Genomic DNA, 27409 nt, shown 5'->3' with positions numbered 1-27409 from the left:
TCCGGCCCCGCACGCGGCCGCGGTCAAAGGGCGTGCTCGCGGCAACCGCAGGGCACGCGGGCCAGAGGGGGCGGGGCGCCAGTGGCGGTTGCGGGGCATGCGCGGCTCCGCGCGCGGCTTCTCAAACATGGCGGCAGCGGTGTGAAGATCCGTGCCTGCTCTCGGGGAATCGGTGACCAGTGCGATCGGAATTTCGCTCCCTTTGCCTACGAGACCCTAGGTAGGTGGTTATCCCCGGCCCCTCGAGGACCAGCCAGGCGGAGCCTCGGAGTCGGGTATCTGGCCGTGTTCGCGGGCGGGCGGGCGGGTGGCCGGGAGCCCTTCGCGGCGGGTCCCGCGCGCGGAACGCCCCCTCAACCGCCCCGCGGGGTCGGGCCTTAGTTGGGCCCTGCACCCCTGTCGCCCACTCGCGGCGGCCTCACCCACACCCCCCATCCCGAGATCTGGGGTCCCCCTGCCCCACATAGCGCCCTCCGCCTCTGTCGCGGCGCCCCTCACACTCCCCTGGGGTTCGGTAGCCTGGCCGCTCCCCCTCCGGCTGCCCCTGGTCCCAAGCGCCGACGGCACCTTCCCGAGCATCCTCCCGCGGTGCGTGGGGCCGGGTCGGGCCCGCGGGGGGCAGCGCGGATGGGCAGCGGGGCTGACTTTGCGTGCTCGGGGCCGAAACTCGCCCGGTTGCCCTCTGTGGACTTGTGAAGTAACTTTCGGAGTTTGCGAGTGGACGTGCCCGCTCGGAAGGATGCGCCGGTGGCGGAGCGCGGGTTTGGGTACTGATGCTAGGTGCCCGTCGGACTCGCGCAGGGGGCTCGGTGGCGGCTGGTGTGTGGGGAAGGGAGGAGCAGGGGGGAGCGGAGGAGCGGGGGGGGGGCGGAGGAGCGGGGGGGGGGGGGAGCGGAGGAGCTGGCGGGGGAGCGGAGGAGCTGGCGGGAGCGCCAGTGGCTTGTCTAGGGGGCTTGGAGCGGCAGCTCTCGGAATCCGGGGTGTGGGTAGCGCAGTGCGCGGCTCCTGCTCTCCTGCGGAGCGGCGAGGCGGCGAGGCGGCGAGGCGAGGTGCTTTCGCAGGCGTGACGGGATCGGGACCTTGGCTACCTTGGTTTGGAGACCGCTTTCTCTCTTTCTCCACCTAGTGAGTGGTTGTGCTGCATCCTAAGTGTGACTCGTCTGAGGTAGAACTGGTAGGTGAATTGAATAGGTTTTGCGCTTTGAGGTTCTTCCTTGCTTTGAGGGCTGAACTGTAATGGGGATCCACCTCCCCAGAACGTTTTGACAGCACAGGTATTTAGGTACACGTTCCTATTTAAGGCTATTGATTTTTTTTAAAAAGAAAGGTTGTAAAACATTTGTCATTCATAGTGACGTGCGATTGCAGGTGGAAATTGGCCTCTACTTTGAAGAAATAGATTAGCGTTTATGACTTAACTCTAGGGTGACTTCGGGACATCTCTAGAAAGTGAATTGATAGGTTAGTAGGGGAAACTAAGGCAGAGGAAGTGAGTACTTCATTATGTTCGCAGGATTTACAGAATTAAAGTGTTCTTTCCCCAAACCACTGGCAGATACTCCTGCATTTTTAATGACCCCAGAGCTATTTATAAATATATCTGTTTTGGGGAAAGAATATTATAAGATGTTTAACATTTATGGAGTACGGCTTTCTGTGACAAGTAATTGTATAACAATAGTTCATAGACACATATTTCATTTTTATCAAGAGGAGTGCTTGGGAATGTTTTTCAATAAAGACAGTTTTGCCTTCCTTGCCATTCTTTTCTTAATTACTCTTTAAATGTATTCCCAAGGGTGATTGTTCTTGTATTCTGTTTGTGGCTTTGTACATTTAAGTGGGAGGAATGTGCAAAATACGCTTTTGGAAGTTAGTCCAATTGGGATTTCAAGAAAGGAGTGAGTTTATGAGCACTGACCCCACGTTTTGTATTTGTTTGGCTATAGCTTTATCCATAATCTTCAAAATAGTATGATGGAATAAAAAAAAACACACTTAGTCAAACACCATTAAAATGGCTTTGGAATTTTTGAATAAATTTCATATTTATCGAACAACCGTATAAGCTTCTTAAAGGTGTATACCTGTTTCCTAAGAGAATCTGATTTGTTCTGAAATCGATAGTTTGGAAAAAAAAGATTAATGTAACTGAATACATTATGGGTGAGGATGCTTTAAAGCTAAGGGTGTCATAATATGTACAAAAAACCTTTGAGCCAGTCTTAAAGTGATATGAGTTTTTCTCATGAGGCAGTTGGTCAGTCGTTTTGGTTTACACTTCAATAAGCACATCTTTATTAAGTGCCTGTGCTGTCCGTATGGAGTTCAGTTCAATGTGCATTTGCTAGTATTCAGAGGCTGCTATGTGTGCTGGTTTCTAGGTGATTAAGGCTTCCCATCAGTATTTTATTCCTGAAAAGGTCAAGGTTATAGCTTAGAAAATTAATATGAATGTCCTTTTATTTCAAGGCAAATTCAGGGATTTTGGTTATAATTCTCTAAATGAAATTCTGGGTGTAACAGAATTTTCTGGCTTATATGATGTTAACTTTATGACTCTTTTGTTCTGATTCTATAGAAGTATACATTTTTATGAGAGATTGTTTTCTGAGTCAGATAACATCTAAGGGGGAAAAGGAATGACTGGTACACATTGAAATCAAAATGTGCTTTGGACATTGGTATTTTTAATGCTAAAAACACCCTTTACTTCTATGACCAAGTAGTTTAGGCTGTTAACTAGATATTAACTGACTGATCATTTAGAGCATTTTTTCCAAGATGTTTCAGAAATCTCTCTAAGCTCAAAAATAACAAATAAGGGTTATGATGGTCAGCTATAAGCCAGATGTGACTCTCATTTTCTTTTGGGTTTGTTCCTTTTTAGCTGCCTGCCTGTTCCTCCCAGATGCTTCCTATCACCCCCTTCCTGCCCCTGTTCCCTTTGCTGTTGGTGTCTGTTTCCGCATCATTGAAATGGTCAGGGTAATCCTCGCTGCCTCACTGAGAAATAATTGATGATATAGTAAAGTGCCTTGAAAAGGCTGAGTAAATACCAAGTCTTTTGATTGAAAAAGACATAGTCCCTTGTTCCATTTAAGGAAGATCCAAGGCACAATTTTAGTTTGAGCTCTTGTAGGGTAAGGAGGAGGAAAATTTCACCTGGATGTTTTACTGCCCCTCTCCTTGAGTTAATAGAAATCACTTGTAACTTTAGTAACTGGAACACTGGCTGATGCAAGGGATCTGCTATTTGAGTTATTAGTCACCTCTGGTCCTTTTTTTTTCTCCCAGGTAACAGGGGTCTGTAACTTATTTCCTCTCTATTCTCATTCCAGTTGTGAATGGAAATCTGAGACCGTCTCCTCTATTAGCGCCTCTCCCCGGGACTCTCATTGTTTCCTCATAGTCATTTCTAGTTTTTAGGATACACAAGATAGGAACAAAGTGAGCTCTGCCACAGCCATCTATGTTAGAGCCATGAGGCTATGGTGCAAATATTGATCTGGCACTGCCAGGTGTTTTATAGTTTGGAGTGAGCAAATCAAGCACCCTTAAGAATTTTAGGAACATTTTTAATGTCTGAAAATTACTACATAATATCTTAGAATTTGAAGTGATTGTTGATTTCAGGAACCAAAAACGTGGAAATTTTGAAAATAGCAAATGTTGGTGATTTAGAAAGAAAAAGTTCATTCTTCCTTGGCTTGGAGTCTTAATATTTATGATCCTTTTACCTTGGGGAAATAGATGAAAGAAACCACTCTGTTTATCTTAGATTAAAATGGGTTGGCATAATTTAGTGGTTGAGTTTTCCAGGCTCTAACCAGTTTGGGCTTTGGTTATTCTAAGCATAGAAATGCCTTTATTGTAGTGATAACATCTCATTCTTAAAAAGATAGAGATGGTGATTCTGAAAACTGGGTAAGTTGAGAATATTTCAGAAACCAGGATTTGAAATCTGCATATGTTCTTTGGTTTTTCATGAGGAAGGCATTTTTGCTTATTTTGTGTTTATGTTGTCTAATATAACTAAACCTTACCCAACTTATAAATAATAATACTAGTGTTTTTTTGTGATAAGCGATTTCTACTAAACATGTATCCCTAAATCTTTATCTTACGTTCATTTTGGGGGCATGTTGATGGAAATGTTTTAATGTAAGAAACAGGGATATTTTACTGGGTTTAAAGCAAAAGATTTGAGGTTCCTATTAGCAGTTTATATGATGGTGCTATTAACTTAATTTCATACTCATCTGACCTAGTCTAGATAAATTCCTTATTTAACCAAGGAGTCAAAAAAAAAAAAAAAGAATAAGCTTAGTACGAGTAAAGAGCTGGGAAACATTTGATAATGGAGAGCATTTGATTACCTACTACTACTTGTGATGTGCGTTTATGGCTGTGGCTCTGCCCCTTCCTAAGTTTATAGGAGCAAATTGTTGTAATAGCGGAAAGAGCATGCCCACCTTTTGTGGTAACATGCCATTGTAAACTTCAGAAGGGACAGATATATTGCAATTCTAGGGCATACCTTGAAGATGCTCTCTTTTCTCAAGGAAAGGCTGATGAAGCTCTTTGCTTCTTGTCTTTAGAATACATATTTGATTTATTTCAACCTCTGTTTCTCCAGACACAAGCAGCTTCATTTGCTTAGACTTTTAAGCACATGTATTGACAAGGTTATTTAAAAAAAAAAACATTTGGTCACTTTTCCTATCTTTCTTCATTTTTAGCTGGTTTCAGATTTTGATTATATATTTAGTTTTAAATTAAGCCGTGAGTGAAGCAACTGTTTCTTCTCCAGTTCTCTTGCCTCTGAATACAGTTTTAAACATGTGCCCTTTGCTGTGAAATTGGTCTTCTTATTCTTTTGATAGATTTAAAGTATTATTTGAAGTATGTTTCAATACACTTTCAAGTTATTTGAAATGTAATGATCAGTATTATCTTTATTTTTTATTAACTTGGTAGAGTTTAAGAAATCTGTTCAAATAAACACATTGTCTTTGATGGTTATTAAAAGAAAATATAGTACTCAATAATAATAAGCACATTTATATATTGCCTGGTTTAGACTAGAAATCCTGATCTGAGATTTTTTTGAAGTTGTAGAAATATTTAAGTGGGTAATTTACTGACACACCTGCCTCATGTTTGAAGCATTGTCAGGGATGTTTAGTTTTCTGGTTACTTCAGATTGTGTTTTATTGCATGCTTTTCTGCAGTCTGTTGTCTAGCAGGAATTGTTGTTGTCATAATTTCCATTATTTCTTGGAGGGCTGGTGTTAGAAACCATAAATCTGGACTGCTGTGATAATAGGGACAGGCTGTAACCTGACCCAGTTCTTTTGTCAAAATGTTGCAAGGAGAACTGCCTGTAGTAAATTGACATGCCCTGCTATTAAGTCCAGTCCTCTGCAAATGTTGGTGGGCAGCAGGTCCGTGGACAATTAGCCTGTGGCTGTGCTTTAAAACTTTAGGAATTGACAATTATAAACATGGATTTTGGTAACCCTTAACATATCTTTAATTGATCTGTTTTCTGATATAACATACTTCTTAACTAAATGAATAGCTTTCACATAAATTATTTTAAAATTGTAGGTATTAATTATCTTAACTTGTAGGCTACAATTGTTAGATAAATTAAAAATTCTTCAAAATAGTTTTTCCCCCCTTGGGCTTGTTTGACACAGAAAAAGATTAATTTCTAATTTGTTGCAGCCGATTTTAGTAAAGCATAATTAAAATTTCTCCTCTAGAAACCTTAGTTTCTCCAGAAGGCTTGATATGATAAATACTACCAAAAATGTTCATTCTTAATATTGATTATACACAACTCAGGGATGAAAATTTATTTTTAAAGACAATCAAAAAATTAAAGTTTAGTTTTCTGATTATGTTTATACATATATCAGAAAATGGGAATTTTATAATATATTTTTATTCAATTCAGAGAGGAAGGGAGAGGGAGAGAGAACTGGGATCGAACCTGCAATCCCAGCATGTGCCCTGAGTGGGAGTCAAAGTGTGACCTCCTAGTTCATAGGTCAACGCTCAACCACTGAGCCACACCAGCTGGGCAGAAAATGGGAAATTTGATTATTTACTTGAATGGATTAAGTAGATACATGTGAAATCTTAAAGTGGTGAATCATGTCCAATTTAACAAATTATATGTGGCTGTATAATGGAGATATATACTTTTCTGTCCTTTATTAGGATAACCACCATTACCAGAAGCAAATTTTAGTTAAAAGAGCCAGCTTCTCTTTGTAAAAGGAAAATATATAGCTATAATGCATTTGAATTAAATCAGTAAGTGTTTTTGCATTTAGGTATAAATGTGCAGTGCTCTTGAAACCAAAGTTTCAAACCAAAATAAACTATTTTCCAATCAAAATTAAAAACTTAAAGGTGTTATTTTATGCAGTTAACTCAGACTTCTCTATCATCCTTTTTCATATTGACTGGATCATAAAGAACTTTTTTGTTATTCAAGTTTGAAAGCAGTGTCTATATAATGAGATAGACTTAAAAAAGAAAAAAAAATCTACTTGTGCTATTTCATTAATAGTGTCTGGTGAGTTATCAGTGTGTACTGTAATTTCCATAGCTTATTCCAACATTTTCTTTAACTGCCAGCAAACATTTATGAACATCACTTAGGTAACTGATAAGATATTGGACAAAAGATTATTTTTAATTCAGAAAGATTGGGAATTCATAGTGCCTATTAAAATAGGAAGCAGAGAAAAAGGAGCACATTTTGGAGGGCAAATGAGTTTGATTTTTTCAAATATGTAGTGTTTAAGGTGGTTGTGAGATATTCAAACTGATGTTCAATTGGCTAGACTAGAAACTTTGGAGAGAGATGGGGACTAGAAATGCTGATAGGAGTCATCCACATAGTAGTGTTATACGAGCCATGGACTAGAATGAGATTCTAGACTCAAATTTCCAGAAGCTAGAGGAACAGACTGAGTGACTAGGGAAGATCAATGGCTAGGACAGAAGGAGGAGGTAGATACAGAGGGGTAATAGAGGTAGGACAACCAGGGAATAACATATGCCTGAGGCTCAAAGAGGAGAGGTGTCAGGAATGAGGGGTGACCTATCACAGAGGGCTCCTGAAGTGTCAAGGGGATTGACACCGAAATGGGTGTTGATGTCTGGGAAGTAATTGAAGTTCTGGAAGCAGATATAGGAGAAGAGGGAAGGTAGAGGCCAGAGGGCAGAAAGTGAGGTATCACAGTAACTCTTTGTATTATGGGTGTCATCATATTTATTACCAAAAACCCTGGTGATCATTAGGAAACGATTAGTCTGGTAAATATATAATATAGTCGAGAGTCTTTTCTACACCAATAAAAATTGATATTATTTCAATTTAAGGTCACTTTACTTTTTCAAATATGTGGATTTTAATATCTGCGAAATGGGCAGCTCTGTGAATAAGTCTAATCATTTAATGTGTAAGTTTGGACATATTCCCACCTATGGGACTTCTGTCTGAGAAATATAGCAGCAAACCTTGCTGTTAGTATGGGAACACATTTTTTTTTTCAGCTCAACATCTGCGTTTAGTTTATTTTTATGCTCACGTTGAGATGCTGTAATTCCATCTATTTTATAACATCAGAAATGCAAAGGGCCCTGGGAAATTTCTTGCTTGTCAAACTTGTTTTAGTTCCTGTTCTTGTCATCCTTATTGACTCCTCAGGTAGTGGTCTCTAATTAGAGACTCAAGGTATATTACCGTATTTTCAAAACAAAAAAAAAAAAAGGGAAGGAAAAACAAAAACCTCTAACAAGCAAATAATGAAAGGATTCTGTAATCATAGAATTAAGACTCATCAACTTGCTAAATAGATATTTAAAACGGTCCTTCTTAAAAAAGCTAGAATTTTCTCTAGAATCAGATAGGTGCAACTAGGAATTTTAGGTTCAATAGTTCCACTATTAATTTACTGTTTACATTGTTTAATTGTATTGAGAAAATGGTTTAAAACAATGCATGACTTTTCAAACCATTAAAAAATTTTTACCTTTGTTGTTGAAAATATTACACCTGTCTCCTTCTCTCCCCCCTCCATCAACCCCCTTCACCCACTCCTGATCCCCCAGGCCTTCACCTCTCTATTGACTGAGGAATCTCAGAGGCAAGGGGGGAGGGGAAGCGGGAAGATATTAACCAAAGAATTTATATACATATGTGCATAACCCATGGATAAAGCATTTTTAGCTCTTAAATCTATGACAAGATACAATAAGCAAAACAAATGGTTTTGAAAAAGATTCCAGGTTATCTATGTTTGGTCAAAGCCTGCTAGATTTAGTGTAACTGCCCTTTTGGTAAAGGAAATTTAAATGTCAGGCATTATAAAAGAGTGCTAACCTAATGCCTTTTGGGGGGCTTATCAGTATTTATATATGAGTGCTTTTTTTTAATGCAATGAAGTTGCTCCTCATATGCCTTTAGTGTAGCAACTTCCCTTTATGATGGTAAAAACAAAACAAAGCTTTTATTTTTTTTTCTCACCAAAATTTCTCTGCCATGTAACATTGAACACTATTCTGGGGGTTTTATTTGAGTCTTAAAGTGCTGAAACAGTTCAAAGTATGTTGAGAACAAAGTTAAGCTTTTTCTACAGTTTTCTCTGGGGCTTCACTTTGCACGAACTTTTAAAAAGGCGTTTATTTTTTTTCCAATTCTTATTTTAGCTAAAAATGTTGGCTTTATGCATTTATAATATAGGCAGAATTTCATTTGAAGATTATGACATACGAAATATGGGAAATTTACATTTGAGTGGTTGTCCCTGGCTGGTGTTCCTAAGTGGTTAGAGTGTCGGCTCTCACACCAAAGGGAGGAGGGGTTGAGGGTTTGATTACTGGGTTGCAAGTTCCATCCCTGGCCCTGGTTGGGGAGTGAGAGGGAGGCAACCAATCAATGTTTCTCTCCCACTCTGTCTAAAAAACACACACACAGAAAACCAAAAATCAATGGGAAAAAAAAAAATCCAAATATCCTCAGGTGAGAATTAACAAAAAAAGTGGTTTAAATGTGTATTATATATGGATTTACATATGTGATTTTTAAAAATTGAAAGGATATATACCAGATGATTAACAACAGGTATTATTGTTAGATGGTGGGATTACAGAAGATCCCCCCATTTTACTTAACTGTATTCTGACTTTTGGGGGTGATGAATGTGCAAAAAAAGAAGAAAAAAACCCATTCTAGTTACTAGGGGTCCACGAAGGCTTCTTTGGTTCACAAAGGGTCAAAATCCATTTTCAGTACTCACCAACCCTAAAGGAATTAAGATATTCATGAATAATTATACGTCAAAGTCATACAACATAGGGTGATAACAAGTTTCTTTTAGCTTTTGTTAGAATACATAAATTTTCTGGTAATGCTGGTTAGTAGATGGTGGTTGCTTTCTTTGGTAATTACATGTCTGGGCATTATAAACATACATATGTGTATATATATATATGTATATATATATACATATACATATGTATATATGTATATTTATTTATTACTGCTTAATTTAAGAGTTAATTAAACTTAGCATTTCTGTTTCTTTTTAAAATCTTTCTTTGTTAAGAGATTAGAGATGCCCCCCCAGCTTTTTACCTCTTGCCCCCCACCTCCTACTTCCCACCCCATCCCAAGGCCTTCACTATCCTATTATCTGTGTCCATGGACAATGCATATATATACATATAAATTCTTTGGTTAATCTCTTCCTGCCCCCCCCCCCCCGCTTCGCTCTGAGATTCATCAGTCTATTCCATGTTTTCATGCCTCTGGTCCTATTTTATTGTGTTCACTAGATTCCACATATAAGTGAGATCATGTGAATTTGTCTTTCTCTGACTAGCTTTTTTGCTTAGATAATCATTCCAGATCCATCTATCTTGTCTCAAAAGGTAAGAGGGCCTTCCTTTTTATAGCTGTATAGTATTCCATGTGTAAATGTACCACTTTTTAAAAAAATCCATTCATCTAAATGTATTGGGGTAACATTGGTTAATAATATTACATAAATTTCAAGTGTACAACATTATAGTACAGTGTCTATATACTCAATGGTGTGCTCACCACCCCAAATCTAGTTTACTTCCGTTACCATATATTTGAAGCATTTATTTCTTTAAACATCTTTTTGGTCCATACTTTAAAAAGTAATTAAGTAATGGTCAGGAATCAAAGTAGGAATATAGTTTCATTTTACAACATAATGTTAAGGGCTAATACTGAAACTCACTCTTCCCAGGGAGTTTTAATTAGGGAAGATGGGGTATGATAGAAAACAATCTTTGAGTTTCCACTTATTCACAATTCTATGCTAGGTGCTTTACCTATATACTATCTTGCTTTAATTTTCATGACTATACTATGAAGTTTAGGTGGTATTAGTTTTCATTTAAATATGGGAAAACCAAGACTCAGAGAGATGAAGTAACTTGTAATGGCTTTAAGCACTTGAAATAATATTTATATGTAATTGATATAGCCACCAGTAATTATCACAGTATAATTTTTTCTTTAATAATATGTATAATTTGTTAAGTGTGATAGACCAGAATTGCATATATAGAGCTTCTTAATAATATAAAAACATTCAGGGATTATTAAACTATCAGGCACTCCCTCCCCCCCTTGAAAATAACTTTGATTATTTAATATATACCATTATAAAGAGTTCAAATAATATATAAAAATATAAAGAAGAAAATAAAGGTCACCTAAAATCTCACCACCTGTGGTGCAAAATAAGAAGGATCACCAAAATACTTTTGTATTACATTATGCAAACTTACACATAATTTTATACATATGGGATTATATCACACAGGGGATATTTATAAGATACCATCTCTCTTACCCCCTTCCCCTCCCAGTTAGTATATATACCACCATCTTTACCATCCCAGGTAAGCCTTATTCAGAAGCTAGCACATGTCCTATGTTTCTCTCCATAATTAAATCTTTTACTCATATAATTCTATTCAGACCTATATATGCACTTATATTGAACTTTAGTCACTATTAGTTACTGTCAGTGAACATTTGAGTACTTTTAAGTGCAATGCTTTGTGCTAGCTTTGGGAGAGCTACAAGGGAGAGTAATGTGTGGCCTGTGTTCTCAATTACTTTACAACCTGTGATGAGAGGTGAACAGGTAAACAGCTTGTATTATATAAGACTTGCTTTGATATCCGCTGTTGGGTAGAAATGTCGGGTAGAAACAGCCTGGGAAGCCCTGCAGGGGAACTCCCAGAGGACAGAGGCCTTGCCTTTTTTATTCTTGTGTGCATAAACCCTTGGTAAATGTGATTATGCCCAGAGTCTGTAAATAAAATCATGTGTTTTGTTCATATGCTTATTTCTGACTAGGTGGACCTGTTGGAGAGCAAGGACAGTATTTTATTTATCTTTGTTGTAGAGTAAATGTCCTATTGAGGACATTCAGGAAAAGTTTGGATTAATTAATTAATGGCTTCAAAATACACATGCCTTGTAACAAGTAATTATCTTGTTAGACTTTTGCAGTTCTTACAAGTTTCACCAACACAGTCATGATTGTCTCACCTCTCCATAAAATATGCATAAGTGGGTTTTTGGGGTAGGCCTCAGTTTGAATCCCAACTCTACCAATTTACCATCTGCTTTTTAAAATGAGTTAACCATAAAATCCACCCTTTTAAAGTACACAGTTCAGTGCATCCATCACCACTATCCAATTCTAAAACATTCCATCACATCAAAAAAGAAATCCCTTACCCATAGCCATACCTGTTACCAATCACTCCCCAGTCCCTCTTCCCCTGCCTTTAGCAGCTACTAACTCTATAACCAGTTTCTAATATGACCCTTCAGAAGTATGCTAAAAAGGAGGCATTAATTGATTTTTCTCCTTGTAGGAAAGAACACCAGAAAGGGATACCATGGGGCGAACAGCCTGTGGAGGTAAAATTTACTTACCTAAAAATGATAATATTTGTTTGTTATTTATTTGGAATGAGTATCTTCTGGTAGACCGAACGTTTGTAAAATCCTTTTAAAAATAAAAGTAAAGCGAGATATTAGGTGCTTAGAATTGGAATTTAAGAACTGAAGAGCTATTAACAATAATCTTGTCATCCCTTCCGAATTTTATAAATAAGAAAACTGACACTGAGGGAGGTTAAGTGAACAGGTCATACAACAATCTGTGACAATGCCAAAATCAGAATCTAAATCTTCTAACTCTAATATGAGTGATTAAAAAATACTTCATCCTGACTTACTCTAATGAGAAAGCTGCTCACTGTACTGTCAATATGCCACACTCATTTGCACTCTGTTTTGAGTTGTGCTCCCCCCCCCCAATACGTACTTCACACCTTTGCTATGCTAAATTCTGTTTTTACTTCAAGACTCAGTTCAAGTCCTATGTCTCCCATGACTTTTTCTCTGGCTGAATACTGAACGTTATTCTCTGCTTTTCACAATTTTATCAAGTGCATTAGTTTAGTGTAGTCTCTGTAACTACATTTTAGCTTCTCTAGAGCAGGAATCATGCCTTTAGTTTTACTTTCTTTCCTAATAGAAAATCTTAAGGAGAACTATTTAGTAAATATAAATATGTACTTTCTTTTTACTAGCCAAATTATTTAAATACAAAGCATTCCATCTACTTCCCTCAAGTGTTTTGCATATCTTGAAGAGTTACTCAGTTATAACCAGAAAGTAGATCTGTTACCTTAAATGGTACACCTGACATGACTTATAGATCCTTCTTTAAGAAGCTTGTCACTTGACAGTTCAAGGGTAAAACAGCAATAGATGGAAGCACTTCAAGTATGGTTAAATACATGAGTTCATAATGATACTAAAAAAGAAAACTTATTGGTCATTTGTGGAGAATGCTAGGGATCCAACTCATTTTGAAAACTAGAAAGTAAACAAAATAAAATGTTGATTGCGACTTTTATATTATCTGTACCTCAGGGTTACTGAATGGTTGAAGAAGGGAGGTTTCTCTCTACAGAATTTTTCTGGTTAATAAAGACAGGATGATAAAATTAAATTTTGCAACCACTGATGAACTAATGGATCTAGGCCAGTGGTCGGCAAACTCATTAGTCAACAGAGCCAAATATCAACAGTACAACGATTGAAATTTCTTTTGAGAGCCAAATTTTTTAAACTTAAACTTCTTTTAACGCCACTTCTTCAAAATAGACTCGCCCAGGCTGTGGTATTTTGTGGAAGAGCCACACTCAAGGGGCCAAAGAGCCGCATGTGGCTCGCGAGCTGCAGTTTGCCGACCACAGATATAGGCAATAGCCATCCATGGCTAGTCATATCACAAAAAGAGAGAAAGAACTAGATATTATGAGCCTCCTGTGAGAAGTACACACATCACATATGAAGTCATCTTCTGTCTACCCCCGCCCCACCCCTGCAAAGCCAAATCTGAATCTATTTAAGCTCTTGATCAAAATACCAATACCAATTTAGAAAAAAAATATAAGGACCAGAAGAACTCAGCACCATGAGGAAGTGTTCATCAAAATCCAGATTGGAAAACTCTAAACTGGTATCATCAGCAAAAAAATTGCTAGGGGGATGGGGATATAAATAAAAGAGCCTACAGATCAATAGACTTAAGAGACATATCAACCATTGCTATGTATGGACTTTATTCATGTTCTGATTCAGACAGACACATTTAAAATAATTAAGACAATTGGGGAAATATGAACACTGACTGCTTATTTGATATTAAGGAATTATGATTAAATTTTCAGCATAATAATAATATAATGATTGAACTTTAAAATTATGTATCTTTAAGACATATACTGTAATATATGTGGACAAAATAATATGATATCTTAGATTTGGGTAGTTATAAGTTCCAGCACTGTTTGAGCTCCTCAATTTGGCATAAAACTCTGCCTAGTCTATTGAATTATATTACATTCTAGCTTTCTTGTTATGTTTTAAACTGTCAAAAATATCCACTTTATTTCTAGGGCATGTTAATTTGAATATTGTAAGGAGCAGCTCAACTTGTTTTGGCTTATTTATTCATTTATTTAACAAATCCTTGAGGGTGTTATTGCATGCCAGGCCCTATTCTAGGCACTGAGACTATAGCAGTGAACAAAACAGACAAAATTAAATAAATCCATGCCCTTTTGGAGCTTACATTTGAGTGAGACATAAAATTAAACAAAATAAATGAGCACATTATAAGGAACATAGCATGTTAGAAAATGAAGTCCTGTGCAAAAATATGAGAATATTAATTATAAAATTAAAACTGGCTCCTATCAGAAAATAGTTTTAGTTTATAGTTTTTCTAAGTGCTCTTTCAGACTATTGCTATAGTATTCTGGTATTGCTTACTATTTTCTTTTTAGATTCAATGAATGTGAAGAAGGAGAATCAAGGGAAAACTTCTCAATCGGACACATCTGCACAAGGTGGTAGGTTTTAAAGTACTTCAATGCAACATGTTTTTTCCTCAGTCAGTGTTAATAGGAACTTATTGCTTTTATATAGTCTCTGTACAGCAAACTCCTGTAAATATAAAACCTAAGTGATAAGAAAGGTTAGGAAATAGTTTTTATTTATTTATTTTTTTAAATTTAATAAATCTTTATTGTTCAGATTATTACAGTTGTTCCTCTTTTTTTCCCCCCATAGCTCCCCTCCACCTGGTTCCCATCCCACCCTCTTCCCTTACCTCCCCCCATTGTCCTCATCCATAGGTGTACGATTTTTGTCCAGTTTCTTCCCACATCCCTTTACCCCTGAGAGTTGCCAGTCCACTCCCTTTCTATGCCCCTGATTCTATTATATTCACCAGTTTATTCTGTACATCATATTTTTAATTCACTTGGTTTGTAGATTCACTTGTTGATAGATATGTATTTGTTGTTCATAATTTTTATCTTTACCTTTTTCTTTTTCTTCCTCTTCTTAGAGAATACCTTTCAGCATTTCATATAATACTGGTTTGGTATTGATGAACTGCTTTAGCTTTTTCTTATCTGTGAAGCTCTTTAGCTGCCCTTCAATTCTGAATGTCAGCTTGGCTGGGTAGAGTACTCTTGGTTGTAGGTTCTTGCTATTCATCACTTTTATTTTGAAATTTTTACTTTGGTTTTACTTAGAGATAAATTGGTATGGCATTACATTAAAAAATAACCATCTATTTCAATGCAAATTTTGCCAAATTAAAGACATCTAGTTATTAATTACCATGTATTACCAATTTAAAATAACTTGATTATGAATAAAAAACCTAACATTAGAATCAATGTGAAACTCTGTTTTTGATGGTCAAAAGATAGTTGGTAAAAGTAGATAAAAGCTTAGGCATTGATAGGTCAGACAGACCTCTTCTAGAAATCCTGGCCTCATTCTTCTTTTGTTTTAAAATCCTCATCTGAGGATATGGTTTTATTGATTTTAGAGGGAGGAAGAGAGAGAGAGAGAAAGAGAGAAACATTGATTGATAAGAGAGAGACATCGATTGATTGCCCCCTGTATGTGACCTGATCGGAGATTGAATCTGCAAGCTAGGCATGTGCCCTGACTGGGAATTGAACACTCAACCTTTTGGTGTATGGGATGATGCTCCAGTCAACTGAGCCACCCGGCCAGGGCTGGCCTCAGCCTTTAATGGCCTTGTGACATTGGGCAAATTACTCAACATTCTTTGTCTATTTTTTTTTTCCTCAATAGCACATGGATACTACTACTTACCTCATGGGATTATTGGAATTTAGATTTTAAAAATGAATATAAAGTACCTAGTATAATTCCTAGATATATTGTACATGTTCAGTAGATGTTAATTTTTTATTTATTAATATTCAATTAATTTTTTATTGTAAACAGCATGTGTATAGCACTGCACCAGAGACACTGGAGGTACATCTGACTTGTTGCACCTGCTCTTAAGGAAAATGAGTCACATGAACACAAAAGGCTGAATAAAAAAATGACAAACTTATTGTGTTTACCAGAGATTCCCAGACGAACCTCTTGCCCTTCCCTTTGTCTTTCTATTGGACCTGCTCTGCCATCCCCACTCTTATAGTACTTCATATATGCCTTTCTGTTCTCACAGGAAGGTTGCCTATAGAGGTAATCCCCATGGAATCATTCTCTTTCAATGCTGGGCCCCCAGTGCTTCCTTATTTTTCCCATTGGCCTTATTTGTCCTTCAGCTCTTCTTTCCAACCTCTAAAATCCTCCAAGGAAATGGAGGCCATTAGGTTAGAATGTTCTTCTTTATCCCTACAAATTCCATCTGTTTTTACAATATAACAGTTTTGTTGATATGTAATTTACATAAACAATTCACCCATTTAAAGTATACAATTCAGTGGTTCTCAGTGTATTTACTGAGTTGTGTAACCATCATTATAATCAATTTTAGAACATTTTTATCACCCTAAAAAGAAATTCTGTACCCAGTTAGTAATCACTCCACATTTTCTCCCAATGCCTCTCTCCTCCCCAGCTCTAGGCAACTACTTATCTACTTGTTGTCTCTATAGATTTGGCTATTCTGAAAATTTCATAAAAATAAATAAAATATATTCTTGAAGGTTGAAGCTAGTAACTTTTCAAAATTCTCAAACTCATGATTTAAAAAAATGAGATTACTTGATCAAATTGACAGACATCTGCAGATATTTCTTAGGGCCCTGCTTTTAACATCTTATTTTAGGCATTTGGACAAATAATGGACTAGAATAGAGTATAAGTCAAACAAGAAGGAACCATGGGTCCTGATCTTAACATCTTATTTTAGAAATCAGTGAGTGACAGCTAAAAGTTAAGCTCTAAGAGAGCCAGGGTTTTTGTCCATTTTATTAACCACTGAATCTCCAGTAGCTAGGACAGTGCCTGACACATATTGGCTACCTTTTATGGGAATCCAGTGATGAATGAAACAGACATGATTCCTGCCTTCTTGGAGTTTAGGAGGAAAGGTAGACATTAAATAAACAACTACAATTGTGATAAGTGCTGTGAAGTAGTGGTGCAGTGATCATTCAGCTGAGAAGTTTCTAGTTCCAGATATTTTTCCCATCTTTACTAGACTCTGAACTCCAGCCTCACACTAGAAGACATTATGATTCTGATTTACTCTGGAGAAGACCAGGAGGCTCACATAGATTATGTTCAGTTTGCCAAAAAGATATTTGGACAAATAATGGACTGGAATAGAGTACAAATCAAACAAGAAGGAACCATGGGCATGTGCAAATAATAATCAGAGCACTGTTTTGGCTCCTGGTCAGGAATTCAGCTGTGGTATTGTAGATGTGTCAAATCTAAATTAAACTGATCAGGATATTTCAGTGACCTCCTTAGGACACCCTAGCCAGATGCCTCAAACCCCCAATTCATGTTTTGTTTTGTTCTTTAAAAAAAATGCTCTCCAAGACCATATGTTGGTAGAGCTTCAGTTAGAATCTTGGGTCTCCTGATTGTTTAGTTAGTGCTTAGGAGATCACTGAAATATCCTGGCCAGTTTAATTTTGGAGCCATGGATCTTAGTTTTCACTTATGAAAAAGCTATTCAGTATTCATAAATAAATGACAATAATGACATTTAGTTTTATAATAATAACATACCATTTATTGAGTGACTTAAATGTATGCTACTTCACTTAATTCTCAAAATACCTTGTACCATATTTATTACATTCCCTATTTTATAAAAGAAGGAACTGAAGCTGAGAAATGAAATGACTTGCTCAGGGTCACATAACTAGAAATAGGCAGAGCCTGACTGGAAGAAGGCAGGTTTGACTCCAGAGCCCATAGTCTCAACATTCTGCTGTATACCTTTCAGCAGTGTGGTAACATTCACTTCACGTCATCTAAAGTGGACTTAAACACAGTCTTTTTTTAATGGAATAATCTCTTAGATTTATTGTTAAGTTTAAAAAGCAGGGTGCATAGTGTTAAGTATGACGTAATATTAGTACATACATGTATAAATGCACACTCATATATCGATGGCATGCTGAAGCTGGTTCACACTAGCTTGGGAGAGCCATTTGCACACATCTATTTCCAACTTTGTGGTTAGTGACTTCTCCTTGGCACCTTGCAATCAGGTATGGTGGTAGTATTTAAATCGCAGAAGACTGCAAACACTACCAGTCAGGCTTTTTGTTTGTATTTTCTGAAAAGCTGGCTGTTAATCATTTGTCAGCACTGTGTGTGTGTGTTTCAGTGTGTTATATATCCTTAAAGGATATATAAGAGGTTAGTAATGTAAATTCCCCCAGGAAGGGGAAATGTCAAAACCAATATTTTTTAAAAATATGTTTGTGCTGATTTCAGAGAGGAAGGGAGAGGAAGAGAGAGATAGAAACATCGGTGATGAGAGAGAATCATTGGTCAGCTGCCTCCTGTACACCCCACACTGGGGATTGAGCCTGCAACCAGGTGTGTGCCCTGACTGGGAATTGAACCGTGACCTCCAGGTTCCTAGGTAGACACTCAACCATAGAGCCACACCAGCCAGGCTCAAACCAATATTTTTATAGTGACAAAATTAAATGAGAGTGTAGAAAAACCTCATGGTTGATGAGAATTAAACTTTGTATGAATTAATACTACTTTTAATACAGCTATCAAGTTTTTCTCTCAATGTCTTTGGCATCTGAATGGCACAGTGAATTGAAGAATTCAGGCCAGGCAGAGTACTACTGCTCTCTGACGTTGTCCTCTAGCATTATAATATATTATGAAGACTAAGTGAGAGAAAGGATAGCAAGAGTGTGTAAAAAATGTAAATCATTAAAATAATCTAGATCAGTGACTGTACCGATGACTGGTTTACTGTTTTGTTCTGCCATCATATTCTTCACACCTGGATGGAGATCAACTAGTCAATTGAGGAACAACTCTGGTTCTCAGATTTTTTCTTTCCGTAAAATTCTGCTAGACCACACACCTAAGCACCTTTAGCTCCCTGTGAAAAACAAAGCACCATCACATTAATGTGATGAAATGGTAAAAACACATCTAGAGTAAATTTATATTAGAGACAGATGAGTAGAATTTGCTATTACTCTATAAAACATCCTGTAGTTTCTAGAATCCACATTTTTAGAATCACTGTGCTGTAGTCCTCATTACATTGAGAAGATCTGGCTTGTAATTTATACCAGAGCCATTATTATCATGAAGTTGTCTTATTTTTTATTTCTATACTGGTAATCAAATGTACATCAGGAAGTTTGAATCTGCTCTTAATTAGAAAATATTTTTTAAAGAAATATGGAACCAAAACCCATTTTATTCTTGAAAATTAGTATACATATGGTATATATTAAAAGTTATTTTGTATATTTATTTCCAGATGATTTCCAATGGGACAGTTACTTGAAAAAGACTGGATCTTTATGTGCTCCTGTAGAGTGTTTCAGACAGGTATGCTAAAATTCTGTAGATGTTGAATATATTAATGTAAACTATTGTTGAAAGGTGTCTGTGTGACTGTTAGGTTCAGGTGGTGTGAGGAGATGGTGGGATTGTGGTAGTGCCATGTAAGAAAGCTGGTCTCTGCATTCATTCAATAAGAATGTCAGAAAGATACACATGTAAATAATTAATTATGAGAAGTGTGATTGCTCTATATTGGGAGGGCTCACAAAAGAGGTGCTATCTGAGATGGTTGGAATGAGGGGAAGAATATTCCAGGTAGAGAGAACATCTAAAACAAAGGCACATGGATGTAAGGGAACCTGAGTGTGAGGGATGGCTTGGCTGAAGCACAGAATGGGGTAGAGGCTATAGTGCAGGAATGAGGTTAAAGTTGTGGGGGCTTTTAAACTGTGACGAGTACTTGGACTTTTATCTTAAGCAGTGGTGAGCTACCATTTGGCTTATTTCAAGGGGAGTGGCCTAATCAGATTCTTCTTTTAGAAAGCCACTCAGAGTGCATTTTAAAGGCCACATTTAGGTTGCCTGGAAGTGGGCAAATGAGTAAAACCAGCAGTTGGCAGTGTTTTTATGCTGCACATCAAGCCAAGGGCAGGGTTTGAAGATCTTTTCCTTGACCCTTATAGTTCTTAACTTTGTTCACCATCTGCTGTGACCGTTACTTAAAACGCTCAAGTATTCTGGTAACATAACTGACCATTTGTTTTTCTTATAGTTGATGCACTTTAACAATACTGTGTTTGTGTGTGTATGTGTGTGTATAGTCTAAGATTCCACCAACTAATGAATTCAAAGTTGGTATGAAATTGGAAGCACATGACCCTCGCAATATGACTTCGACATGTATTGCCACGATTATCGGAGTTACTGGTGCCAGGTTACGTTTACGCCTTGATGGTAGTGATGATAAAAATGATTTTTGGAGACTTGTTGATTCTCCAGACATACAGCCCGTTGGAACCTGTGAACAGCAAGGGGACTTACTTCAGCCTCCACTGGGTAAGGATAAACAGTTTTTAAAATAACATATTCTTACTAATGTAATATTCAGTAGAAATAGTTTTAATGGCCTTTTAAAAATCTATTCTCCTAGACATTCTTACAAATAGATGGTCAGGTGGTTACTGTGGAAACTGTATGAGAGAGGAACTCATCAGTACCATAGGCTAGAGAGGTTCACTAAGTACACATTTGGTCTATGTGTGCTAAAGGTTTTCCACTCCAGGGAAAGACTCATGCTGTCTTCAAACTTGAAATTTCAGAAGCTGCTCTACTAGATTACACATGCAGATTCAGAAGCCCTTCTGGGGGAGTAGTTTATAGCATTTGATACAAGTCACTTCCTCCCTCAATATTGCCCACTGAGCCATTCAGCATTTTTGGTATGGGGATGAGCATAGGGTATTCCACATCCAGGTTCTAGATGTAAATTTGGGAATTTCATTTCATCTATAGTGGGAAGAAATCTCAGTGAGAGAAGTAGGAGTGAGTACCTTTAGGTTTTTGAAAAGGAGGAGATAGATGGAACTTACCAGTAAAGGTTTTTAAGTTCAAAGCTCTTCATTTTGACCAAGTTTTTAAAACATAAAAAGTGTGTGACTAATTTTGGGTAAATTTTTTCTTTTACTATATGGGTGTACCATGATAGTCTACAGAAAATAAGTGATTTAATTTATCACTTTTTTTATTCTGAGTGAATGGTGGGTTTTTGTTTCTTCTTTACAGTGCTGAAAATGAAAATTCCCTATTATAAAGCTCAATGAAAAAAATGGATTTTTTTGTCTCCTACTGGTGAAAAATTCCCTGAGAATAAAAATTTAATATATTAATAATAACTATTCTTAGTGATGTATTTTTATACTTTCTTGCTCTAATTGTTAATTATTCTTAATTTGGCTTAAAATATTAAAAAAAAACTAATCATAAATGTGTTATTCCAAGAAGATGGTTAAGGGTGTGTGTGTTTTCTGCTTTTCCCCTTTTTCCTTCATATCATTCATATTTTTTATTGTTTACTTTTATAACATTTCTGGAATCATACAGAATTCTGTAAGAGATGTAAGTGTAAACCTGAGGCTTAGTGTTTTCCTGTTTGGATTTTATTTCTGTTTATAATATGATAATATGTTTTCTATTTTGTTGAAAAGAAATACAGCTATTGTGATTGCCAGCATTTCAAACGCATAGCCAAAATTATGATTATTTATTTTTCAAATTACATTTAGAATTTGTTAACTGAAAATATGAAATACATAACAACATATGCTAATTAATGTATACTTTCACACTGCATATAAAAATAAACAGTTTTTGCCAATTTGCTCATTAAGCACTTTTGAATAGTTTAGTTTCCATTTTAATATAACACATCTTATTTAATTTTCCTTTTAAAAATGGGTTTATTTATTTAAAACTTAAAGGTTATTATTTAAAAGATATTTTAAAGTTTTAACATATAAACAGAAAGTGTATAAATCATAGGTGTACAGCTTATAAATGAAAACACCTGTATAACTACCATCCAAATCAAGATACGTGAATATTATCAAGATAGGTGATTATTATCAATACATGACAAGTTCTCTCCAATTTTGGTATCAAGGCAGGCAAGTGCTGCCTGAAACAGATTGTCCCCAGAATGCAGAAGCCCTATTCCTGCTGATCTCCAGTCATAACCACCCCCTTCCCAAAGATAACCACTGCCTAGACTTCCTAACATCATATATTAGTTTTATCTGTTTGAATTTTATATGCACTTTAATTTATTTTTTAGCCTTTTAATCTATGTTTGACTTCAGGGAGTTACAGAATTAAGAAAAATGTTAAATTTAGAAAAATCATGGTAGATGATGCAATAAGATAAGGTAAGGGGTAAGAGAAAGGCTTAAGGAACAGGGAATGATTCTTATGCAATATTCTGACCACAGTGTGGAAAATATATGCTGTGGATAACCTTATTATATATCACTAATAATATTGAGTGAGTATGTAATAAATCTCCCCTCCCCCATTTTCCCTAGCAACAATTATTTCCCTAATCATATTAGGGGGTTTTGGTACAGGATTATTATGGGATGACTTTCTGTCTAAACTTTTTTGTAGGTTTTATTTTACTGATGGACCTGTTGCCAGTGATTCATATGCCTCCCTATCTTGCTGCATGTATTCATCAGGAATACATGACAAGTTCTCTCCAATTCTGTTATCAAGGCAGGCAAGTTCTGCCTGAAACAGATTGTCCCCAGAATGCAGTAAAACCAGCAGATCCCTGTTTCCAGATGCTATTATAGTCACCATTAATTATAAGATTTCTAAAAAAGATACCTATTTTGATAGCAACTAAGATATATTCTAAGAGAAGATCATGTTTATGTAATGTGTGTAAGGATTGCTAAAGTGAGAGTTGTATTTTTCTCTAACATATTGTATGAAAAAATTTCAAACATACAAGGTGAAATAATTTTACAATGAATACCCACCTACCCATTACCTAGGTTCTATCATTATCATTTTATTATACTTGCTTTATCACTCATCTATCCGTCTGCCCTTCTATGAATTTATCAATGCATCTTATTTTAAAATACATTTGAGAGTAATTGACATTATTACATTTCTCCTGAATACTTTAGCATGCATATCATTAACTAGAGTTGTGTTTGTGCAGTTTTTTAAGGTGAAATTTACATAAAATAAAATGCACTATCGTTAGTGTACATTTACTGAGTTTGACAGAAAACTGTCTTTATCTGAAAGGAAATAAAGCAGGGGGAAAAGAGGGCCTGGAAGTTTTTTGCAGCCTTTGCCCTGCTTGTGAGGCTGTTGGTAAGAAATGGAAGCTCTCCTGGGTTCTGGCTTGGATTACCCAAGTGTAATGGCCCATTCCCAACATACACATGTATGTTGATGATCTCCAGCTACTGGATTCTCTAAAATGAGAGTTTCTACTCCACTGTAGCATTGTCGCCAAATAATACAGTGGCTATTGTAGCACCAATTGGAGAATGTAGCTGTTCCTCTGGCCCATTTCCTGAGTTCCTCGATAAGAAAGTTATTCTCTGAAGAATAGTAAATGAACGCTATTTTTAATACCAACTTGCTGTAATATCATAGGGAGGCTTTTTCATGATATCTGATTTAATTTTTAAAATAGGATACAAAATGAGTACATCATCTTGGCCTATGTTCCTTTTGCGAACACTGGATGGATCTGAAATGGCACCTGCAACATTCTTCAAGGAGGTAAGAAAGGAATTAAAAAGAACTTCCATCAGCTGGGCTGTGGTTTTATTTTTTAATGGGATACTTAAATACTTTGTCTTCTCTAACAAGAAAAAGCAAAAATGCTTTTTAAATTTAGTGGTTGGCAAGTGTATTTATTAGTCTGCTAGGGCTGCCATAACAAAGTACTACAGACTGGGTGGCTTAGGCAAAAGAAACTTATTTTTTTCACAGTCTGGAGGTCAGAAGTGCAATATTAAAGTGCCATCGGGGTTGGTTTCTGGTGAGGCCTTTCTCCTTGGCTTATAGATGGCTGTCCTTCCGCTGTATTTTCACATGGCCTCTTCTCTGGACATGCACAGACGGAGAGGGATCTCTGGTTTTTCTTTCTCTTCTTATAAGGACAGTAGTCCTCAGCCTTATGACCTCACGTAACCTTTATTACCTTTTTAAAGGTCCTAGCCCTAAAAAGTCATATTGGGGGTTAGGGCTTCAATTTATGAATTTTGGGAGGACATAGTAAGCCCATAACAGTAGCTTAAACAAAAGGAATTTATTTTCTCAAAGCTCCAGAGGATAAAAGTTTGAGGTCAAGGTATTGTCAGGCTTGGTTTCTTTGAGGCCTCTCTCCTTGGTTTGTAGTTGATGGGAGCACACAATTCAGCCCATGACAGCAAGTTATTTAAAAAAAAAAGTTATTCAGTTATAATCATCCACTAGCTAAAATGAATTAGTACCCTCTTTCTTGACCTGAGATATGAAAGGGGTGTTCTACTGGAAGCAGATGTTCATTGCTGTTTTTTATTTACTTTCAGAAGTGAAGCTTCCCCCTCACTTAGTTATGTTAGTCATCCCTTTGATATTGAAGAAAATGATGATGGGCCAATAAAATCACTTGAAGGTTACTCAGAGAGATTTGTTTTTAGAAGTAAAAGAATGTTAAACACAGTCATCAGAATGAATTTGTTATAAGGAAATACTTGTTATATAATAAAGGGAAAATTCCAAAACTAGTTTATGCTCTTGAGAAATTGTTGAAAGAGTACACTATTTTAGCAAACAATGAATAAAAGCCAAGTTTTAGTTAAATTATGGGTCAAATATTTCTTTCCCAACTGTTGTCCTAATTGTTTTCTTAGTCACTTACATTTTATTACAACTATTCATATCAAGAATGATAAACATTGATTGTAGTTTTTAAAAACTTTTGAAAAAGATTAAGGACATAAGGATGTGACACATCAATTAATATGACTCCTGCACCCTGGTCAGTGTGGCTCAGTTGATTGGTCATTGTCCCGTGCACTGGGAGGTTGCTGGTTCGATTCCTGGTCAAGGACACATGCCTAGCTTTGGGGGCACAATCCCTAGTAGGGGGCGTGCAGGAGGCAGCCAGTCGATGTTGAGATTTCACATTGATGTTTCTCTCCCTCTCTCTCTAAAAATCAATAAACTTCTCTTTAAAAAATATGACTCCTGCATTGCAAAAAATTTTTTTGAGTGCAGCTTTGAGCATCATGAGGACTAAAAGTGGGCTACCTTACAAGGAAAGAACACAGGCAAATGCTGCAAGCCCTTTGGGCAATATGTAAAGTATATGTAAGAAGAGTTAATAACAGGAGATGTTTAGCAGTAGGTGTTTTTGGTTGCTAATCCTCACATGAGAATATGTTTTCCATTGATTTTTTAGAGTAAAAGGGAGGGAGGTGGAGAAAGAGAGAGAAACATCAATGTGATAGAGACACATCAATTATTTGCCTCCTACATGCACCCTGATTGGGGATTGAACCTGCAACCCAGGGACGTGCCCTTGACTGGGACTTGAACCCTAGATCCTTTGGTTTGCGGACTGACACTCTAACCACTTAGCCACACCGTAAAGGCTAGCAGTAGTTTTTGTTAAACACCTATTAGCTTGGGTTGTGGCTTTAGAAAAGCCACTGAATCTATTTACATATCAAATTGTTTTATCAGCTAGTCACAAGCCACTTGTCATACACATTATGTTTTTCATTTAAAAATATTTTATTGATTTCAGAGAGGAAGAGAGAGGGAGAAAGAGATAGAAACATCAATGATGAAAAAAAATCATCAATCAACTGCCTTTTGCACACCCCACACTGGGGATCGAGCCCGCACCTGGGCATGTGCCCTGACTGGGAACTGAACTTGTGACCTCATGGTTCATAGGTCGATACTCAACCACTGACCTACACCAGCCGGGCTCATTTTAAAAATTATAAAAGTAGTTCATGTTTGTGTGGGGGCAAAAAAATCAAACTATACATTTAGCTAGAATGAAAAATGAGTATCACTTTATCCTGTGCATTACTCTATTCCACTCTTCTCTCCATATTGAAGTTTGTGTTCTTCCAGACCTTTTTCTGTACATTCACAAACATATATGTGCTCTTATTTTTTTTTAACAAATTGGAATATATTGTTCTGTGATTTAGTTTTCCCCCTAAATTATGTATAGTTTGGAAATCTTTCCATTTCATTTCATATATACTTCAGGTAATCTTCTGTGGTATGGATTACCATAATTGATTTGATCTCTGCCTAAGGATGGATATTTAGGTTTTCTCCATATTCTTGTTTAAATCATCTGCAGTGAACATTCTTGCATAGAGCTTTGTATATAAGTGTGGATAGCTACATTTTTAGAAATAGAATTGCTGGTTCAAGGGGAGTGTATGCTTTAAGTATTGATATATACTATTAAATTGTATTCCAAAAGGGTGTTCCAAGCTATGCTCCACTACTAGTGAATGGGTCAGTTTGTATTTGCACACATTCACTAACATTGAATATTACCAATCTTTTAAAATTTTGTGAATCTTTTTTTGGGAGTTGGGAATAAGGATGGTATATCTTTGTTATAATTTTCATTGAGCTTTTAAAATGTGTTTAATGGCCTTTTGTTATTCTATAAATTGCCTGATTATTGCCTTTTCTTGTTTTTCTATTGGATTTCTTTTCTTACTCTTACTGATTTGTGGGTACTCTTCCTCCTTGACAGTCCCTGGATAGCCAATCCTATCTAATAAAGAGTAATATGCAAATTGACCATCATTCCAACACACAAGATGGCTGCCCCCATGTGGTCAAAGATGGCTGCCCCCATGTGGACACCAAATGGCCACCACAAGATGGCCAGCAGGGGAGGGCAGTTGGGAGGGATCAGGACTGCAAGGGAGGGCATTTGGGGGTGACCAGGCCTTCAGGGGAGGGCAGTTAGAGGCAATCAGGCTGGCAGGGCAGTGGTTAGGGGGTGATCAGGCTGGCAGGCAGAAGCGGTTAGGGGCAATCAGGAAGGCAGGCAGGTGAGCAGTAGGGAGCCAGCATTCCTGGATTGTGAGAGGAATGTCCGACTGCCTGTTTAGGCCCGATCCTACTGGGATCAGGCCTAAATGGGCAGTCCGACATCCCTCAAGGGGTCTCAGATTGGAGAGGGTGCAGGCTGGGCTGAGGGACCCAACCCCCCCCCCCCCATGCACGAATTTTGTGCGCCAGGCCTCTAGTGAATTATAAATTAGCTTCCTAATTATTTCTTTGTTGTGTCTCTTCTTTCTCACTTTACCACCATTGCCTCTCTTACAAGATTTCCTCTTGCCTGGACTGTTCAGTCATATGACTGCCTCTGTTCTTCACCTTTCCACACAAGTGCTAGAAATACCT

The 27409-nt window shown here is 37.1% G+C and overlaps 1 protein-coding gene across 6 annotated transcripts in view; it reads left to right on the top strand.

Annotated features, from left to right (window-relative positions):
• The first annotated feature begins 100 nt into the window (after window positions 1-100).
• SCML2 (Scm polycomb group protein like 2) overlaps window positions 101-27409 on the top strand; it is a 71927-nt gene continuing 44618 nt past the window's right edge. For 4 of the 6 annotated variants that reach the window (XM_079765363.1, XM_079765364.1, XM_079765360.1 and 1 more), the window contains exons 1-6: window positions 101-220; window positions 11956-12001; window positions 14446-14511; window positions 19425-19495; window positions 20272-20506; window positions 23661-23749. In XM_079765363.1, coding sequence (XP_079621489.1) covers window positions 11980-12001; window positions 14446-14511; window positions 19425-19495; window positions 20272-20506; window positions 23661-23749 — 483 coding nt within the window. In that variant the 5' untranslated portion in view covers window positions 101-220; window positions 11956-11979. The remainder of the gene's footprint in view (window positions 221-11955; window positions 12002-14445; window positions 14512-19424; window positions 19496-20271; window positions 20507-23660; window positions 23750-27409) is intronic. The other 2 variants (XM_079765361.1, XM_079765362.1) reach the window with 2 other exon arrangements.

The sequence above is a fragment of the Cnephaeus nilssonii genome, assembly GCF_951640355.1.
Source record: "Cnephaeus nilssonii genome assembly, chromosome: X".
Classification (NCBI taxonomy): Eukaryota; Metazoa; Chordata; class Mammalia; order Chiroptera; family Vespertilionidae; genus Cnephaeus; species Cnephaeus nilssonii.
The sequence above is the reverse complement of the archived record's forward strand: the minus strand, read 5'-3'. Positions and strand labels throughout refer to the sequence as shown.